Below are 14544 nucleotides of genomic sequence, written 5' to 3'. Positions count from 1 at the left end.
TTTTTTAAATAATGTATTATTGAATTTGAATTACTATTTAATTACATTAATTTAACATGATAATAAAATGTAATGAATTATGAAAAATGAATGTTGAAATGTTGAATGGAATTCGAATAAACTTAAAGAACAAAAAATAACTAAATTAAATAGAATTAAAATAAAAGTATAAAATTTAAATTGTAGAAATTTAGATTACTGAAATTAGGACTAAATTAAAAAAAAAACTAAAATTTACATTCTAAAGTTAGGATTAAATTATAAATTTTAAAAGGTGAGAGGATGATAAAGTAATATATCCTTGAAAATATATTTTATAATTTATTAAAAAAACAGTGAAGTGGGAGTGGGACGGCCCACTTTATATTTTCCTTGAATTGAAAATCAGTTCATCTCTTTCAATTAAAAAAAAAAGAAAATTCAAAAACTTTGCCTTTATCCTCTCCAACTCCCATCTCCCAACTCTCAAAAACTCCTTCGAGCGTAGATCATATTCAACGGTGGTGGTCAACGTGTGATGATAAACACAGGTAATTAAAGAAAAAATCATCTATTCTCTTTTAAACTTACATCTAGGGATTGTTTACCTTTGCATTTTTGGGTAAAAGTTTTAGTTTTTTTAAGTTTTTTCCGGTAACGGTAGAATAAGGCTATTAGCGTCCCGTTATCGGTGTTATACGCCGTTATCCGTTAAATTGCGGGCGCGACGGACCGCTATCAATGTGAATCTGTTACCCACCGTTAAAATCGTCGATATCGGTTTCGGACGACGGTGCAACCGCAAAGTAACGGCCGTTATAGCGTTTGCGTTCTGCTATTTGAAACCCTGTATAAACCGAATAGAATTCTCCAATCCCTCAGCTGCTCTCTCCCTTCCCTTTCTTCCATTCTCTTATTTTTTTTATCTTTACAACTTGTGTCAATTTCTATAGATCAAATTAATTTTATTCTTTGATTTTGTTTTACCGACGGCGACACCAGTTTTGATATTGATTGCTATCCGTCGATTGTTTTTTCTCTTTGTTTTTTTAGTTTTTAATAAGAATAAATTTATCTTTACGTCATGTTTATCTTTGCCTTTATGACACATTTATCTGTCTTTATGACACATTTATCTTTGCCTTTGTGGCAAATTTTTCTCTGCCTTTTGGTAGTTTTCATTCGTTTGGCCATTTTTCGTTTATTTTTTTCTCAGTGTTAGATTTGACATCGTCACGATTGATCAATATGGTGTTTATTTGTTATCATGTTGATCTTCCATGATTTAGATCATCATATATATTTGGATAAGTTTTTGCGCTTGTGGATAGTTTTCTTGCTTCGCTTGACTCTGATTTACGATTTTTCGGTGATATTTCAGTAGTTTCATCCTCTTTTGTGGTTCATTTGCCGATGCAATTAAATTTTTCCGTATTTTTATTTTGTTCAAGCATTGGTTAGGTTTTTTAACATTTTTCCTTTATGGTCCTTGAGTGATCTAGGTGACTAGTTTTTGTGTCAATGGTTATATGAAAATGTCATAATTATAATTTAGTTTACGTTTACGGTTATGCTCGTAAATCTTCATTATAATTTTGAATATTTTCTATTTTTAATAAAACTAACTGCTTTCCATCAAAAAAGAATTCTCCTGCCCCTCTCTTCCTCCTCCTCCTAAATCCTAGTCGCTCTTTTCCTCCTCCCTCTCTTCCCCTCTTTTTTTTTTCTATAACTTGTGTCAGCTTCTATAGATCAAATTAATTTTTTCTTCTTTGATTTTGTTTAGTCGGCGACAGCACCGATTTTGATAATAATTACTGACGATCGGTTATTTTTCTCTTTGTTTTTTTGTTTTTTAATAAGAACCATCATTCTTTTATGATACGTTTATCTCTACCTTTATTGACACATTTATCTCTGTCTTTGTGGCACGTTTTTCTCTGGCTGTTAGTAGTTTCGGATCGTTTGGCCGTTGTTTTCGTTTATTTTTTTATCATTGTTAGATTTGACATCACCACGACTGATCAAGATGGCGCTTATTTGTTATCATGTTGATCTTCGCTACTTTGGAGTCTCGGATTGATTTAAATATGCGTTTTGTGCTCGTGGATAATTTTCTTATGTTGCTTGACTCTGATTTGCGATTTGTCAGTGGTCTTTCAGTAGTTTTATCCCTTTTTGTGATTCGTTTGTCGATACATTCATATTTGTTTGTATCTTTATTTTGTTCGAGCATTAGTTATGTTTTTTAACCTTTTCCTTTTATGGTCCTTTTGTGATTTAGATGGTTAATTTTTGTGTCAATAATTTGGGAAAATGTCATAATTATATTTTAATTTACGTTTGTGGGTATGCTCATAAATCTTAATTGTAATTCTAGATATTTTCTATTTTTAATAAAACTAACGGATTTATACAAAAAAAAAATCCCTGCCCCTTTTAGTGCTCCTATTGGTACCCCACCAATAATTAATGGACATATGGATTAATTTGTTAATTTTCTTGATATATTTTACAGTTAATTCACCCACCATTAACTTGTTAAAAAGACCTTAAAAGAGCGGTTCATAAAAATGGTTTTCCAGTTTATTTGGAATTAAGGCTTCTTCGGCGTAGCAACGGAACAGAGATTCACTGCTACTCAAGATTTAACATGAAAAAGTCAAAGAAAGTTTCAGTAACACTTGGGTGTTGAGGATAAGCAGCCGACATATTTTTCAGACTTTTCTTTTACGAATATGCATCATATCCTGACAATCAAATAGAATAAGTCTGAATTTGATCAAGAAGTTAATTATATAGGGAAACAGTTATGTTGAAAAAATTATGAGGGAGGATTATCCAGACTCTATTCTTTACCATTTTAAAAGGAAACCAGACCGATTAAGAGGAGAAAATGGAAATAAAGGAAAGGTAAAAGGAGGCGGATGCAGATGCAGAACAATCAGAAAAGACGCTAGATAACTTAAACAATTGACATCACATAATATTGCAGCCTTCAAAATCCTGAAAACAATGAACTGAATAACTCCCCTTCATAGAATGAGCATCGGTATTCCTTAAACTGTAGTTTGATTTGTTGAAAGTATTAAAATGGTTTTCAAGTTTGGTAATCAACTTTGAAAAAATGGTTTTTAAAGTTTGGTAAATGTTTCTTTGAAAATAGTTTTCAAAGTTTGGTAAATGTTTCTTTGAAAAATAGTTTTTCAAAGTTTGGTAGATGTTTGTTGAAAAATGATAATGGGATAATCACAATTAATCCCTAGACTTTAGGGTATTTACAAGATTAAGTCTTTAAGTTTCAACTATAAATACCCTAGCTCATTTAGCTTCAAAACCATCCCAAAAATCATTTCTTTCTCCCAATACTAGAGAGCTTTCTAATGAGTAGTGAGTGTTTTGTAAACACCTGTAAATTTTCTCTCTTAGTAAAAGATCTGCAGTAGTCCGGAGACGTAAGCACAATTGACTGAACTCCGTTATCAATTTCGTATTCTCACTAATCTGACTATAGGGAAATTACTTGTTACTTGGTTTATTTCCCAACAACTGGTATCAGAGCTTTTGGTTGTGAATTCTGTCAATTTTTTGTGGGTTACTATTCGGGTTACTATTCATGTGAATAGTGAATTTTGTGAATAGTGAAATTCGATCGGCGATACGAGTTTGTCGACGGAGGTGTTCTAATACACGGCGGTTCACAGAAATTGTCAGAAACGATCCAAACGAAGCCAGATTCGAGTGGGAGCGATGGCTGCAGACGAAGGGAATGTGAAAATTAAAAAGTTCGATGGTGCGAACTTTGGATTTTGCAAGATGCAAATTGAAGATTTTCTATACCAGAAAAATCTATATCAACCCGTCTCAGGAAAACAACCAGAGAGCATGAAGAATGAAGACTGGGCTCTTCTCGACAGACAAGCCCTCGGAGTTACCCGACTGACGTTATCCCGCAATGTTGCTTTCAACATAGCAAAGGAAAAGACCACGGCGAGTCTTATGACGGCTCTCTCCAGTATGTATGAGAAGCCATCGGCCTCAAACAAAGTTCATTTGATGAGGCAATTATTCAATTTGCGGATGACGGAAGGGGCATCGGTGGCACAACACCTAAATGAACTCAACACAATCACAACCCAGTTGAGTTCAGTGGAAATTGAATTTGATGATGAAGTTCGAGCTTTAATTCTCTTATCATCTTTACCAGACAGTTGGAATGCTACTGTTACAGCAGTCAGCAGTTCGTCGGAAAACAGCAAATTAAAATTCGACGATGTTCGGGATCTGGTACTGAGCGAAGAAATTCGACGGAGATAATTGGGTGAAGCATCAACCTCCTCAGCCTTGCACACGGAGTCCAGAGAGAGAACTTCAGAAAGAAATTCAAATCGTGGCAGATCGAAATCCAGAAGGGGAAAATCAAGAACAGGAAATAAAGATTTTACCTGTTATAATTGCGGCAAGAAGGGTCACTTCAAAAGAGATTGCCGAGCACCGAAGAAAAATACCGGCGCACAGGAATCTGCCAACATGACGGATGAAACAGGTGATGCCATGATTTTAAGCGTTAACAGTCTGATTGAATCATGGATTTTGGATTCAGGGGCATCTTTCCACTCTACGCCATGCCAAGAAATCATGGAGAACTATGTCAGTGGTGATTTTGGGAAGGTTCATCTTGCTGATGATGAAACCTTGAAGATCGTCGGAAAAGGAGACATCCGACTAAAATTGCCAAACCAGACCACCTGGAAACTGACAGGAGTGAGACATATTCCTGGTCTCAAAAGAAATTTGATTTCTGTAGGACAGCTTGATGGAGAAGGATACAGTACAACCTTTTCAGGTTGTGAATGGAAGATTACCAAAGGAGCACTTGTCATTGCTCATGATAAGAAGACTGGTACTCTCTATGTAACCTCAAATTTAGAGAATATCATTGCAGATGCTGATGGAAAATCAAACCTATGGCACCAAAGGCTTGGCCATATGAGCGAGAAAGGGATGAAGATACTTTTGTCAAAGGGGAAGCTGCCGGATCTAAAGAATGTAGATGTCGGACTATGCGAGGATTGCATCTTTGGCAAACAAAAGAAAGTCAGCTTTGCAAAGATTGGCAAGACACCCAAGGCAGAAAGGTTAGAATTGATTCATACTGATGTATGGGGACCATCCCCAATTCCATCTCTTGCAGGCTCACTATATTATGTCACCTTCATCGATGATTCAACAAGGAAGGTGTGGGTTTATTTTCTGAAGAAGAAATCAGAAGTCTTCGATACCTTCAGAAAATGGAAGGCCATGGTGGAAAATGAGACTGGTTTAAAAGTCAAGCGGTTGAGGTCTGACAATGGAGGAGAGTACAGAGATAGTAGATTCAGAGATTTCTGCGCAAACAATGGGATCAAGATGGAGACAACAGTTCCCATAACACCGCAGCAGAATGGCGTAGCAGAGCGCATGAACAGAACTCTGAATGAACGTGCCAGAAGCATAAGGATACATGCCGGATTGCCCAAATTTCTATGGGCTGAAGCTATCAACACTGCAGCTTACCTGATCAACCATGGGCCCTCAGTTCCTCTGGATGACAGAATACCAGAGGAAGTTTGGAGCAAGAAAGAAATAAACCTTTCACACTTAAGAGTGTTTGGTTGTATTTCTTATGTACACATAGACTCTGCTGAAAGAAGTAAACTTGATGCTAAGTCCAATAAATGTGCCTTTGTTGGTTACGGCGGTGATGAGTTCGGTTACCGGTTTTGGGACTATGAAAATCGGAAGATCATTAGAAGCAGAGATGTCATTTTCAATGAGAATGTGATGTACAAAGACAGGTCAACTGTAGAATCAAGCAGCTCCAATACCAAAGCTGAAACAAATGAATTTGCTGAGTTTGAGGAGATTTCTGGAAATGATGTTCAGATCAGTCCTGAAGCAGTTCAAGAAGAACCAAGCACACCGGAACTAAGACGCTCCTCCAGAATTCCTAAACCAACCCAACGATATTCTTCTTCTTTGCACTACTTGTTGCTGACTAACAATGGTGAACCAGAGTGCTATGATGAAGCAATACAAGTGGAGGATTCAGTCAAGTGGTAGTCTTCCATGAAAGATGAGATGGACTCGCTTTTGTCAAATCAGACGTGGGAATTAGTTGAATTACCACCAGGCAAGAAAGCGCTTCACAACAAGTGGATTTACAGGATCAAAGAAGAGCACGATGGGAGCAAACGCTACAAAGCGAGATTGGTTGTCAAAGGTTTTCAGCAAAAATAAGGTATTGACTACAATGAAATTTTCTCTCCAGTCATGAAACTGTCTACAATCAGACTGGTGTTGAAAATTGTAACTGCAGAGAATTTACATCTTCAGCAGTTAGATGTAAAGACAACTTTCCTTCATGGTGATTTGGAGGAAGAAATCTATATGAGGCAGCCAGAAGGCTTCATAGAGGCAGACAAGAAAAACCTGGTATGCAGGTTGAAGAAGAGCTTGTATGGTTTAAAATAAGCTCCTAGACAGTGGTATAAGAAGTTCGATAGTTTCATGAGTAGCAGTGGTTTTACCAGATGCCAAGCAGATCATTGTTGCTATATCAAGAGGTTCGACAATAGCTTCATTATTTTATTGTTGTACGTTGATGACATGCTCGTTGCAGGCTCAGACATGCAAGAGATTATAAACTTGAAGCAAAAATTGTCAAATCAATTTGCTATGAAAGATCTGGGCGCTGCAAAACAGATTCTTGGGATGAGGATCAAGAGAGACACAAAGTCAGGGACTTTGATATTATCATAGGCTGAGTACATCAACAAAGTACTCTCCAGGTTCAACATGCAAGATGCTAAACCAGTAAGTAGACCTTTAGGTGTTCATTTCAGACTCTCCAAAGAACAGTCACCAAAGACGGAGGAAGAACGTGCACACATGGTGAAGGTGTCGTACGCCTCAGCGATTGGAAGTCTAATGTATGCCATGGTTTTTACCAGACCAGATATTGCTCAAGCAGTGGGAGCTGTTAGCAGGTACATGAATAATCCAGGCAAGGTACACTGGGAAGCAGTCAAATGGATCCTCATATATCTGCGGGGTACCACAAACAAAGCACTTTGTTTCAAAGGTGGAGATACGATACTAACAGGCTATGTAGATGCTGACTTAGCCGGAAATGTTGACATCAGAAGGAGCACTACAGGGTATGTCTATACTATAGGAGGAACCGCAGTGAGTTGGGTTTCTCAACTACAGAAGATAGTTGCTCTCTCCACAACTGAAGCAGAATATGTCGCTGTTACGGAAGCTAGCAAGGAGATGGTTTGGCTCCAAAGTTTCTTGGAAGAGTTAGGCAAGAAACAAGAAAACAATATCTTGTATTGCGACAGTCAAAGTGCTATACATCTAGCAAAGAATCCGTCTTTTCATTCCAGGACAAAGCACATACAATTGCGATATCATTTTATCCGATCTCTTCTGGAAGATGAGATTTTGAAACTTGAAAAGATCAGTGGAGCTCAAAATCCGGCAGATATGTTAACAAAGACGGTGACTACAGACAAACTGAAGTTGTGTTCAACTTCAGTTGGCATGCTAGAGTAACAAGACTAGAAAAGCTGTTGCATTGATCGAGGTGTGAAGACATATTAAAATCAGTCTTCAAGTGGGAGATTGTTGAAAGTATTAAAATGGTTTTCAAGTTTGGTAACCAACTTTGAAAAAATGATTTTCAAAGTTTGGTAAATGTTTCTTTGAAAATGGTTTTCAAAGTTTGGTAAATGTTTCTTTGAAAAATAGTTTTTCAAAGTTTGATAGATGTTTGTTGAAAAATGATAATGGGATAATCACAATTAATCCCTAAGCTTTAGGGTATTTACAAGATTAAGTCCTTAAGTTTCAACTATAAATACCCTAGCTCATTTAGCTTCAAAACCATCCCAAAAATCATTTCTTTCTCCCAATACTAGAGAGTTTTCTTGTGAGTAGTGAGTGTTTTGTAAACACCTGTAAATTTTCTCTCTTAGTAAAAGATCTGCAGCAGTCCGGAGACGTAAGCACAATTGGCTGAACTCCGTTATCAATTTCGGGTATTATTTTTCCGCTTTTATTTCGTATTCTCACTAATCTGACTATAGGGAAATTACTTGTTACTTGGTTTATTTCCTAACATGATTATCATCATCTTGTACTATAATGAATATATTAACTGGTTTTCACTGGTGAAGTAAAAATTGCTGTAATAAGCCATAGAATTCGTAACCTTTTATTTTCTTTCGTCTACCGAACTAAACGTACATAGCAGCCAAATGACAAAAAATAACTCATCAAAGCCTAAAGCCAAGAATGCACACTAATGCAGTGTAAATGAGCGGCTATTAGCGCTAACTATACATCTTACTGCATAAAGATCCTTCAATATGGAAAAAAACATGGTAATTACTAATGCCAAGTACTTAACCATAATGCAATCTCATAGATAATATGTATCTAAACCCAGAATTTTCAAGGATCGAACCCTTAACTGGAGTCAAACCAAAGACTCAATATTCAAGTTAAAAGAAAAGGAATGCCCGTGCTTGGTGCCGTCGAACTAATCGAGGATAGCACGGTACCCGTGCATAACTTAATTGCTGTACTTTTCCTTAGGAGCTCGGTCGATGTAAAAACACCAGAGTTTTCTTCATGCCGATCAAGCTAGACCCAAACTTTATCTTCCTATCGTTTCCAATAACTTTCCAGTAACCAACACTGATAGCCCGATTGAACCCGTTTTCGTTCGGGTACTTCCGATCGAGCGGGAAAATGAAGAATCACCCCAAGTCTCGACTCATTATACCAGAAAAGTCGGGCAAATCCCAAGGTTTGCATTTACAGTCATCGATTTCACGCATCACTCCGACCACATCTATCCTTTTTCCATTTATCTTGGACCGCAAGTTGCAATCGATCAACTCCTCATCAATTGGCCGGAATCAAATTCCGATGGATGGTAAATTCAGTGAAATAACAGCCACAATAAGCTCTTATTAAGCTCAAAGAAGAGGGATCGTTTGGGAACTCCAAAAGTTGCAGAAGAAGATAAAAAGATTGAGAGAAGATTCGAATAAAATTATGATTTGGATATGTAAGGTTTTGATCAAAAGCTTAGTGAAAGGTTCCATTTCCTTTTTGGAGTTAACGGTTGGTGAATTAACTGCAAAAATTATATTAAGGAAATTAAAAGATTAATCCAAAAGTCCATTGATTATTGGTGGGGCACTAAAGGGGGCTGGAGAATTCTATTCATATAAACCATATTTGCAAAAGAATTATTTGGATTCGATATGTTCCCGCACGATGCACGTGTAGTTTTTGTAAAAAAGGAACAAGCAAAGAATTCATGCTTGCAACCAGAGGAAGCAATTCTGAAATTCTTTTCCCTGTACTACATCCTCTACCTATTCATCCTTCTAATGCAGTAGAAACAACACCAAAGGAAATGGATCCTAAACTGTACCAAGCTGTAATAAAAGGTGACGTAGCGTCCATGAAGGAATTAGCAGGCCCGGATTCAACACTTCTTTTCCAGGTTACACCAAACGGAGACAACATTCTTCACGTTGCAGCCAAATACGACCTTAACCAAATCGCTCAAGAGATCGTTAAATTGCCGTCATCGGGGCTACTTGTTAATCAAAAGAACTCAAAACACGACACTCCACTGCATATTGCAGCAAGGTTGGGGAGTTTGAAAACGTGCCAAGTCCTCGTAAACTTTGCGAACAGCGTGAGTCGTGAAATCGAGGCAGGAGAGAAGCTGATAAGGATGGTGAATTCGAACAAGGATACTGCGCTTCATGATGCCGTGAGAAATGGTTATCATCAGGTTGCGGAACTGTTGATCAGAGAAGATCCAGAGTTAACTCTTTTAACAAATGGTGTTGGCGAGTCCCCACTCTTCATTGCTCTGGATAAACGGCATCTTCACATTGCACAACATATCTTGGAAGTTGCTCCAGATTTCTCCATTGACGGTAGGAATGGTACTAATATCTTACATGTCGCTGCTATTCGGTCAAAGCATGAAGGTAACCTTGCTCACTAAGGTAATGGAAAGCTTTTTCTTGGCAGCCAAGCTAACTGTTGTTTTCTTTGTTTCTCCATTTTTTAGTTTTTACAATAGTTGACTATCTCTGCGAGCTTATGAGTTATCAGAATATAATGACCGATTCTTCTTTTAAATACGGGCTCAAGTCAGTTTCTGCTATAATCTGCTCTATCCGTCGAATATGGGCTGCCGGCCATAAACTCGGTTACAAGAGTAAATTCACTTGCTCTGATCTTTTGATATCCATTTTCAGTTTTCTCCTTTACCATGCTGAATTAAACCTTTCTTTCTTGGCCTAGATCTTGTTGCACAATTGATGTTGGTCGAAAAAATTCGATCTGCACTCTCGCAAACAGATGAGAGGGGATGGACTCCTCTGCACTATGCAGTACACTTTGGTGCATTGGACATTGTCGAGCTGTTTTCCGAATATATATATAAAGGAAATGGTTCGGCTGCTCATGTTAGAGATGGAAAAGGCAGGTCTGTCATTCACATTGCTGCAAGAGAAGGTGAAGTAGTCATATTGGAAAGGCTTTCAAATCTCGTTCCGGAGATTTGGGATTTACAAGATAATAAAGGCCAAACACCTCTTCACCTTGCTGTTGCTACTAAAATGCTTGCTTCTGTCAGGTTCATTCTTCGAAACCGTCTTTCGCACAGCGGACTTATAAACCAGCAAGATAATGAAGGTAACACTGCTTTGCACCTTGCTGTGATCCAAGGACATTGCGAGGACATCTTCGAATTTCTGATCAAAGACAATAGGGTAGACAAGACCGTGGCAAACTCGGCGGGCCACACCATTCTGGACATTCTTCTCATGCAGGACCACGGTTACGACTTCAAGGTATGACCCAAATTTTCAAGTCCTACTCGAGGTTATGAGATCGGTTCGATTACACCCTTACCACAGAAGCTCTTTCTCTAAATTTGCAGAAGTGGTTCACAATGACTGCTGCAATCAATGGTGGTCTACAAAGTTGGGAACTTGCAATAAACAAGCATGGTAGAAAAACAAGACCAAATGAAACAAGAGAAACAGACCAAGCACAACAACCAGAGAGGAAGTTAGAACCTGCAATGGACGATGAAGTCATAGGCGGACAAGGACTAAAAAACCTCAACTATGACCAACTTAAGCAAATAGGCAACACAGATGCACTTGTAGCGACACTCGTTGCAACAGTGTCGTTTGCAGCCGGTTTCACCGTGCCTGGTGGCTACAAAAGCGATGGTCCAGATGAGGGAACGCCGACTCTTAGCGGGATATCTGCTTTCAGGGTATCTGTTATGGCAAACGTTATAGCATTTGCCTTGTCCACCTTATCAATGGTGTTCCATTTCTACAGTTCGTTTATGGAAAAGCTTAATCGTGTTGCTTTCTACACAAGCCTCAGCACATTTTTATTGATCTATGCTATTATTGCAATGGTCATATCCTTTTTCTCAGGCACCTATGCATCGTTATCTCATACTTCCGGCCTGGCTAATGCAGTTATAGCAATTGTTTGTTGTATCGCCTTTGTGTTCATATCTGTAGTCTTGAAGTACTGAGTCAACTCAGCAGAAACAAATTGAACAAATTAATATAAACTATTTGTTGATGTTTTTCTTCATTTACTTTTATATTATTTAGACTAATTCAATTCTAGTTCACAAAATTAAAATAAAAGTTTATTTGGACTTGGTAATATATTATTTATTCAAAGTCCATGATTTCCCAATTTATTCAACTCTTTTGCCGCGGCATTTTAAGCAGTCAAACCATCAACAAAGCTTATATAAAGCTACGAACCCTAACACCAAATTCTTCATGTCAAACACACACCCAAGGACCGATCAATTCTTTCAAAACCAAATTTATAATTTTTCTTCTAAAAAATCCAAAAACTAATGGCTTGTTTTTATGTTACTAATAAGTTCGACGTTACATCCATTTCCGCCATTGTTTTGGGCCACCAGACCTCTAGATGAAGAAGATGATGTGCACTCATTCAACGAGAATCTCATAGTTCAATCACTTCAGAGGGGTCCGGTTCCGCCGTCGGCCGGGAATAGGTGCACGAATATACCCGGTCGTAGCCGCGGACGGTGCACGTTGACTGAAATGAATGCAGTAGGTGGCGGCGGCGTCGCTGCTTATCATGCTGCACCACCGGTGTTTCCGGAGTTCGTCGTGAAAGTAGTAATGGAACTGATCAAAAATAAGATTTTTTCCCGTAGCTTTGACTGTTCTCGTGTAAATTGTATTTGTAAATATCATGAAAAGTAATGTTGAAAATTCAACTGAGATTTTTTTTTTCTTGTATTATTCTTAACATAAATTTTGCATGAAACATATTACACATTCAGCTTCATAAGTTCGGGTTATATTAGGTCTGATAAGAGATTTGATATATATATATATATATATTAATTTTTTTAAAACAATATATATATATATATATAATTCAAATTAAGAACCAAAAATATTTATATATGGTCAAGATTTAAATCTAAGTATTCTCTAACTTATAATATCAATATTAGGGACAGACACAGGTAGGAATTTGTTATAGCGAGTTAAAATAAATTTTATTTTTTATAAACATCATTTTCTTTTTCTTTTATTAAATTAAGGGGGATTGGTAAATTTTTCTCTATTTTTTTCAAATATATATATATTTTTTAACATTAATTAATACTTAAAAAATAATTGGCAGGGTAAAGCTTCCTTTGACATCCCCATGAAGTTCCGCCTATAGGTAGACATGGGTCGGATTGAGTCGGGTTTTTTCGTTAATCCAATTCGATTCGAAAATATACATCTTTTACTCGAAATGTGACTCGATTTGACTCAAGTTTAGGATGATTTCACTCAACTCGAATTTGACCCACCTTTTTGTGATACAATTCAACCCGTTAGACACCATTTGCAACGTTTGCAAAAAGCGCTATTGAACGTCGTAGACAGTCCAAAGAACTAAAGTGGTAATATTTACAACATTAGACACCGAAATCATTCAAGAAATAGTTTAGACACTTATTCATAAAAAACGCAATACTTTGGGCACTTATTTTATATTTAAGACTAATAAAAATGGTTTATTAAATATCATCCTAATAAAAATAAAATTAAACTATGTATTCAGTCACTTAATTATTTTTATAGTTTCGGTTTGGTCATCCGTTTTTTTGTTGAAATCATACCTAAAGTTCTGTTTTGGTTATAACTGTTAAAAAATAAACAGAAGTATTGACATGAATTTTTTTATTTTTTTTTAATAATGATGTGACATTATCTTATGATAATCCGCTATTATTATTGTTAACTTTTTAATGACATAAGATCAAAATATAACTTTAAATATTATTTAAAAAACAGTTAAATGATTAATACAAAACATTATAAATAATTAAATAAATAAATACATAATTTATTCTAAAATTAGTATTGCTACTAATAATATCCTTTTTAGTTTATTTTAAGATTAGTATACTTTTCTGCCATTCATGGCAAACACGTTTTTAAGCAAAATGCCTTAGAATTTTTTTCCTTCAAAGAAACGCTTTCTGCCTACATGACGTAAGTATAGACACAAATTAGACTAAAAATAAAATAAAGGGAAAAATAAGTAAAAAGATACGAAAAAATTATACGATTTTCGTCCAAAAATAACATATATCTACATAGGAACAGAAGAATGATTTTATTTTAAGGAGACAAATAAAAATTCTAGAGGAAAAATTAAAATTTTAGGAGGCGAAACAAATTTTTAACAGAAAATACATAAAAAATTTAAAATATATGATAATTTTAAATATTTTAAATTTTTAGGGAGACTACCCTCACCCGCCTCCTCGGTCTATCCATGTATCTACCTAATATGGTATTTAAAAACTTTTATCTACACAATATTATTTTTTTAATTATCAATAATATATTATGAAGTTAATTAAATTTATTTTATTACAACAATCAAAGATGATTTTTTATATTGGAATCCCCAATATCTCAAAAGATAATAATTCACAAAATTTAAGTTATGATTTGATCAAGTTCATGACTTATGTTTGAGAGCTCAAAATTAATATCTGATAATTAATTTATCAAATCTCACATTGTGTAAATATGATATTTCTTCAAGTATTCAAACATAATCTTTTCAACATACAGTAATTGAGTTTTTGAAGATTGTAATCGGGGCATGACATGTTATATATATATATGGTCCTTTTTTCGTTTTAGTCCTATTGTACCTATAATAGTCATATAGACAGAAAATACTTTATAAAAAATACTTTATGTAAAAAATATTTTTTATTCTATGTGAAACAAAAGAAAATAGATTCAAAAAATAATTTAAAAAATATATTACTTTTTTATATTTTGAATGATATTTTAAAAATCATAAAAAAGACACATATACTAATTTTTAGAAAAACGGAATATAATTATAAAAGAATTAAATATTTATTATAGTCATAATATTATTATT

The 14544-nt window shown here is 35.7% G+C and overlaps 2 protein-coding genes across 2 annotated transcripts in view; both read left to right on the top strand.

The window, feature by feature from the left end:
• The window catches only part of LOC120124657 (GRF1-interacting factor 1-like), a 33607-nt gene that overhangs the window by 14957 nt on the left and 4106 nt on the right, over positions 1–14544 (top strand). The gene's annotated exons all lie outside the window — the stretch shown is intronic.
• LOC120124630 (protein ACCELERATED CELL DEATH 6-like) lies at positions 9385–12810 on the top strand. The gene is made up of 6 exons (XM_039143252.1): positions 9385–10043; positions 10127–10276; positions 10363–10913; positions 11003–11613; positions 11987–12248; positions 12769–12810. The coding sequence occupies exons 1-6, from the start codon at positions 9455–9457 to the stop codon at positions 12808–12810; spliced, it is 2205 nt and encodes a 734-aa protein (XP_038999183.1). The 5' UTR covers positions 9385–9454.

Source organism: Hibiscus syriacus, unplaced genomic scaffold (genome assembly GCF_006381635.1).
Source record: "Hibiscus syriacus cultivar Baekdansim isolate YM2019G1 unplaced genomic scaffold, ASM638163v2 tig00110422_pilon, whole genome shotgun sequence".
NCBI classification, from domain to species: domain Eukaryota; kingdom Viridiplantae; phylum Streptophyta; class Magnoliopsida; order Malvales; family Malvaceae; genus Hibiscus; species Hibiscus syriacus.
Note: the sequence above shows the minus strand (reverse complement) of the source record. Positions and strands in the feature narration are given on the sequence as shown.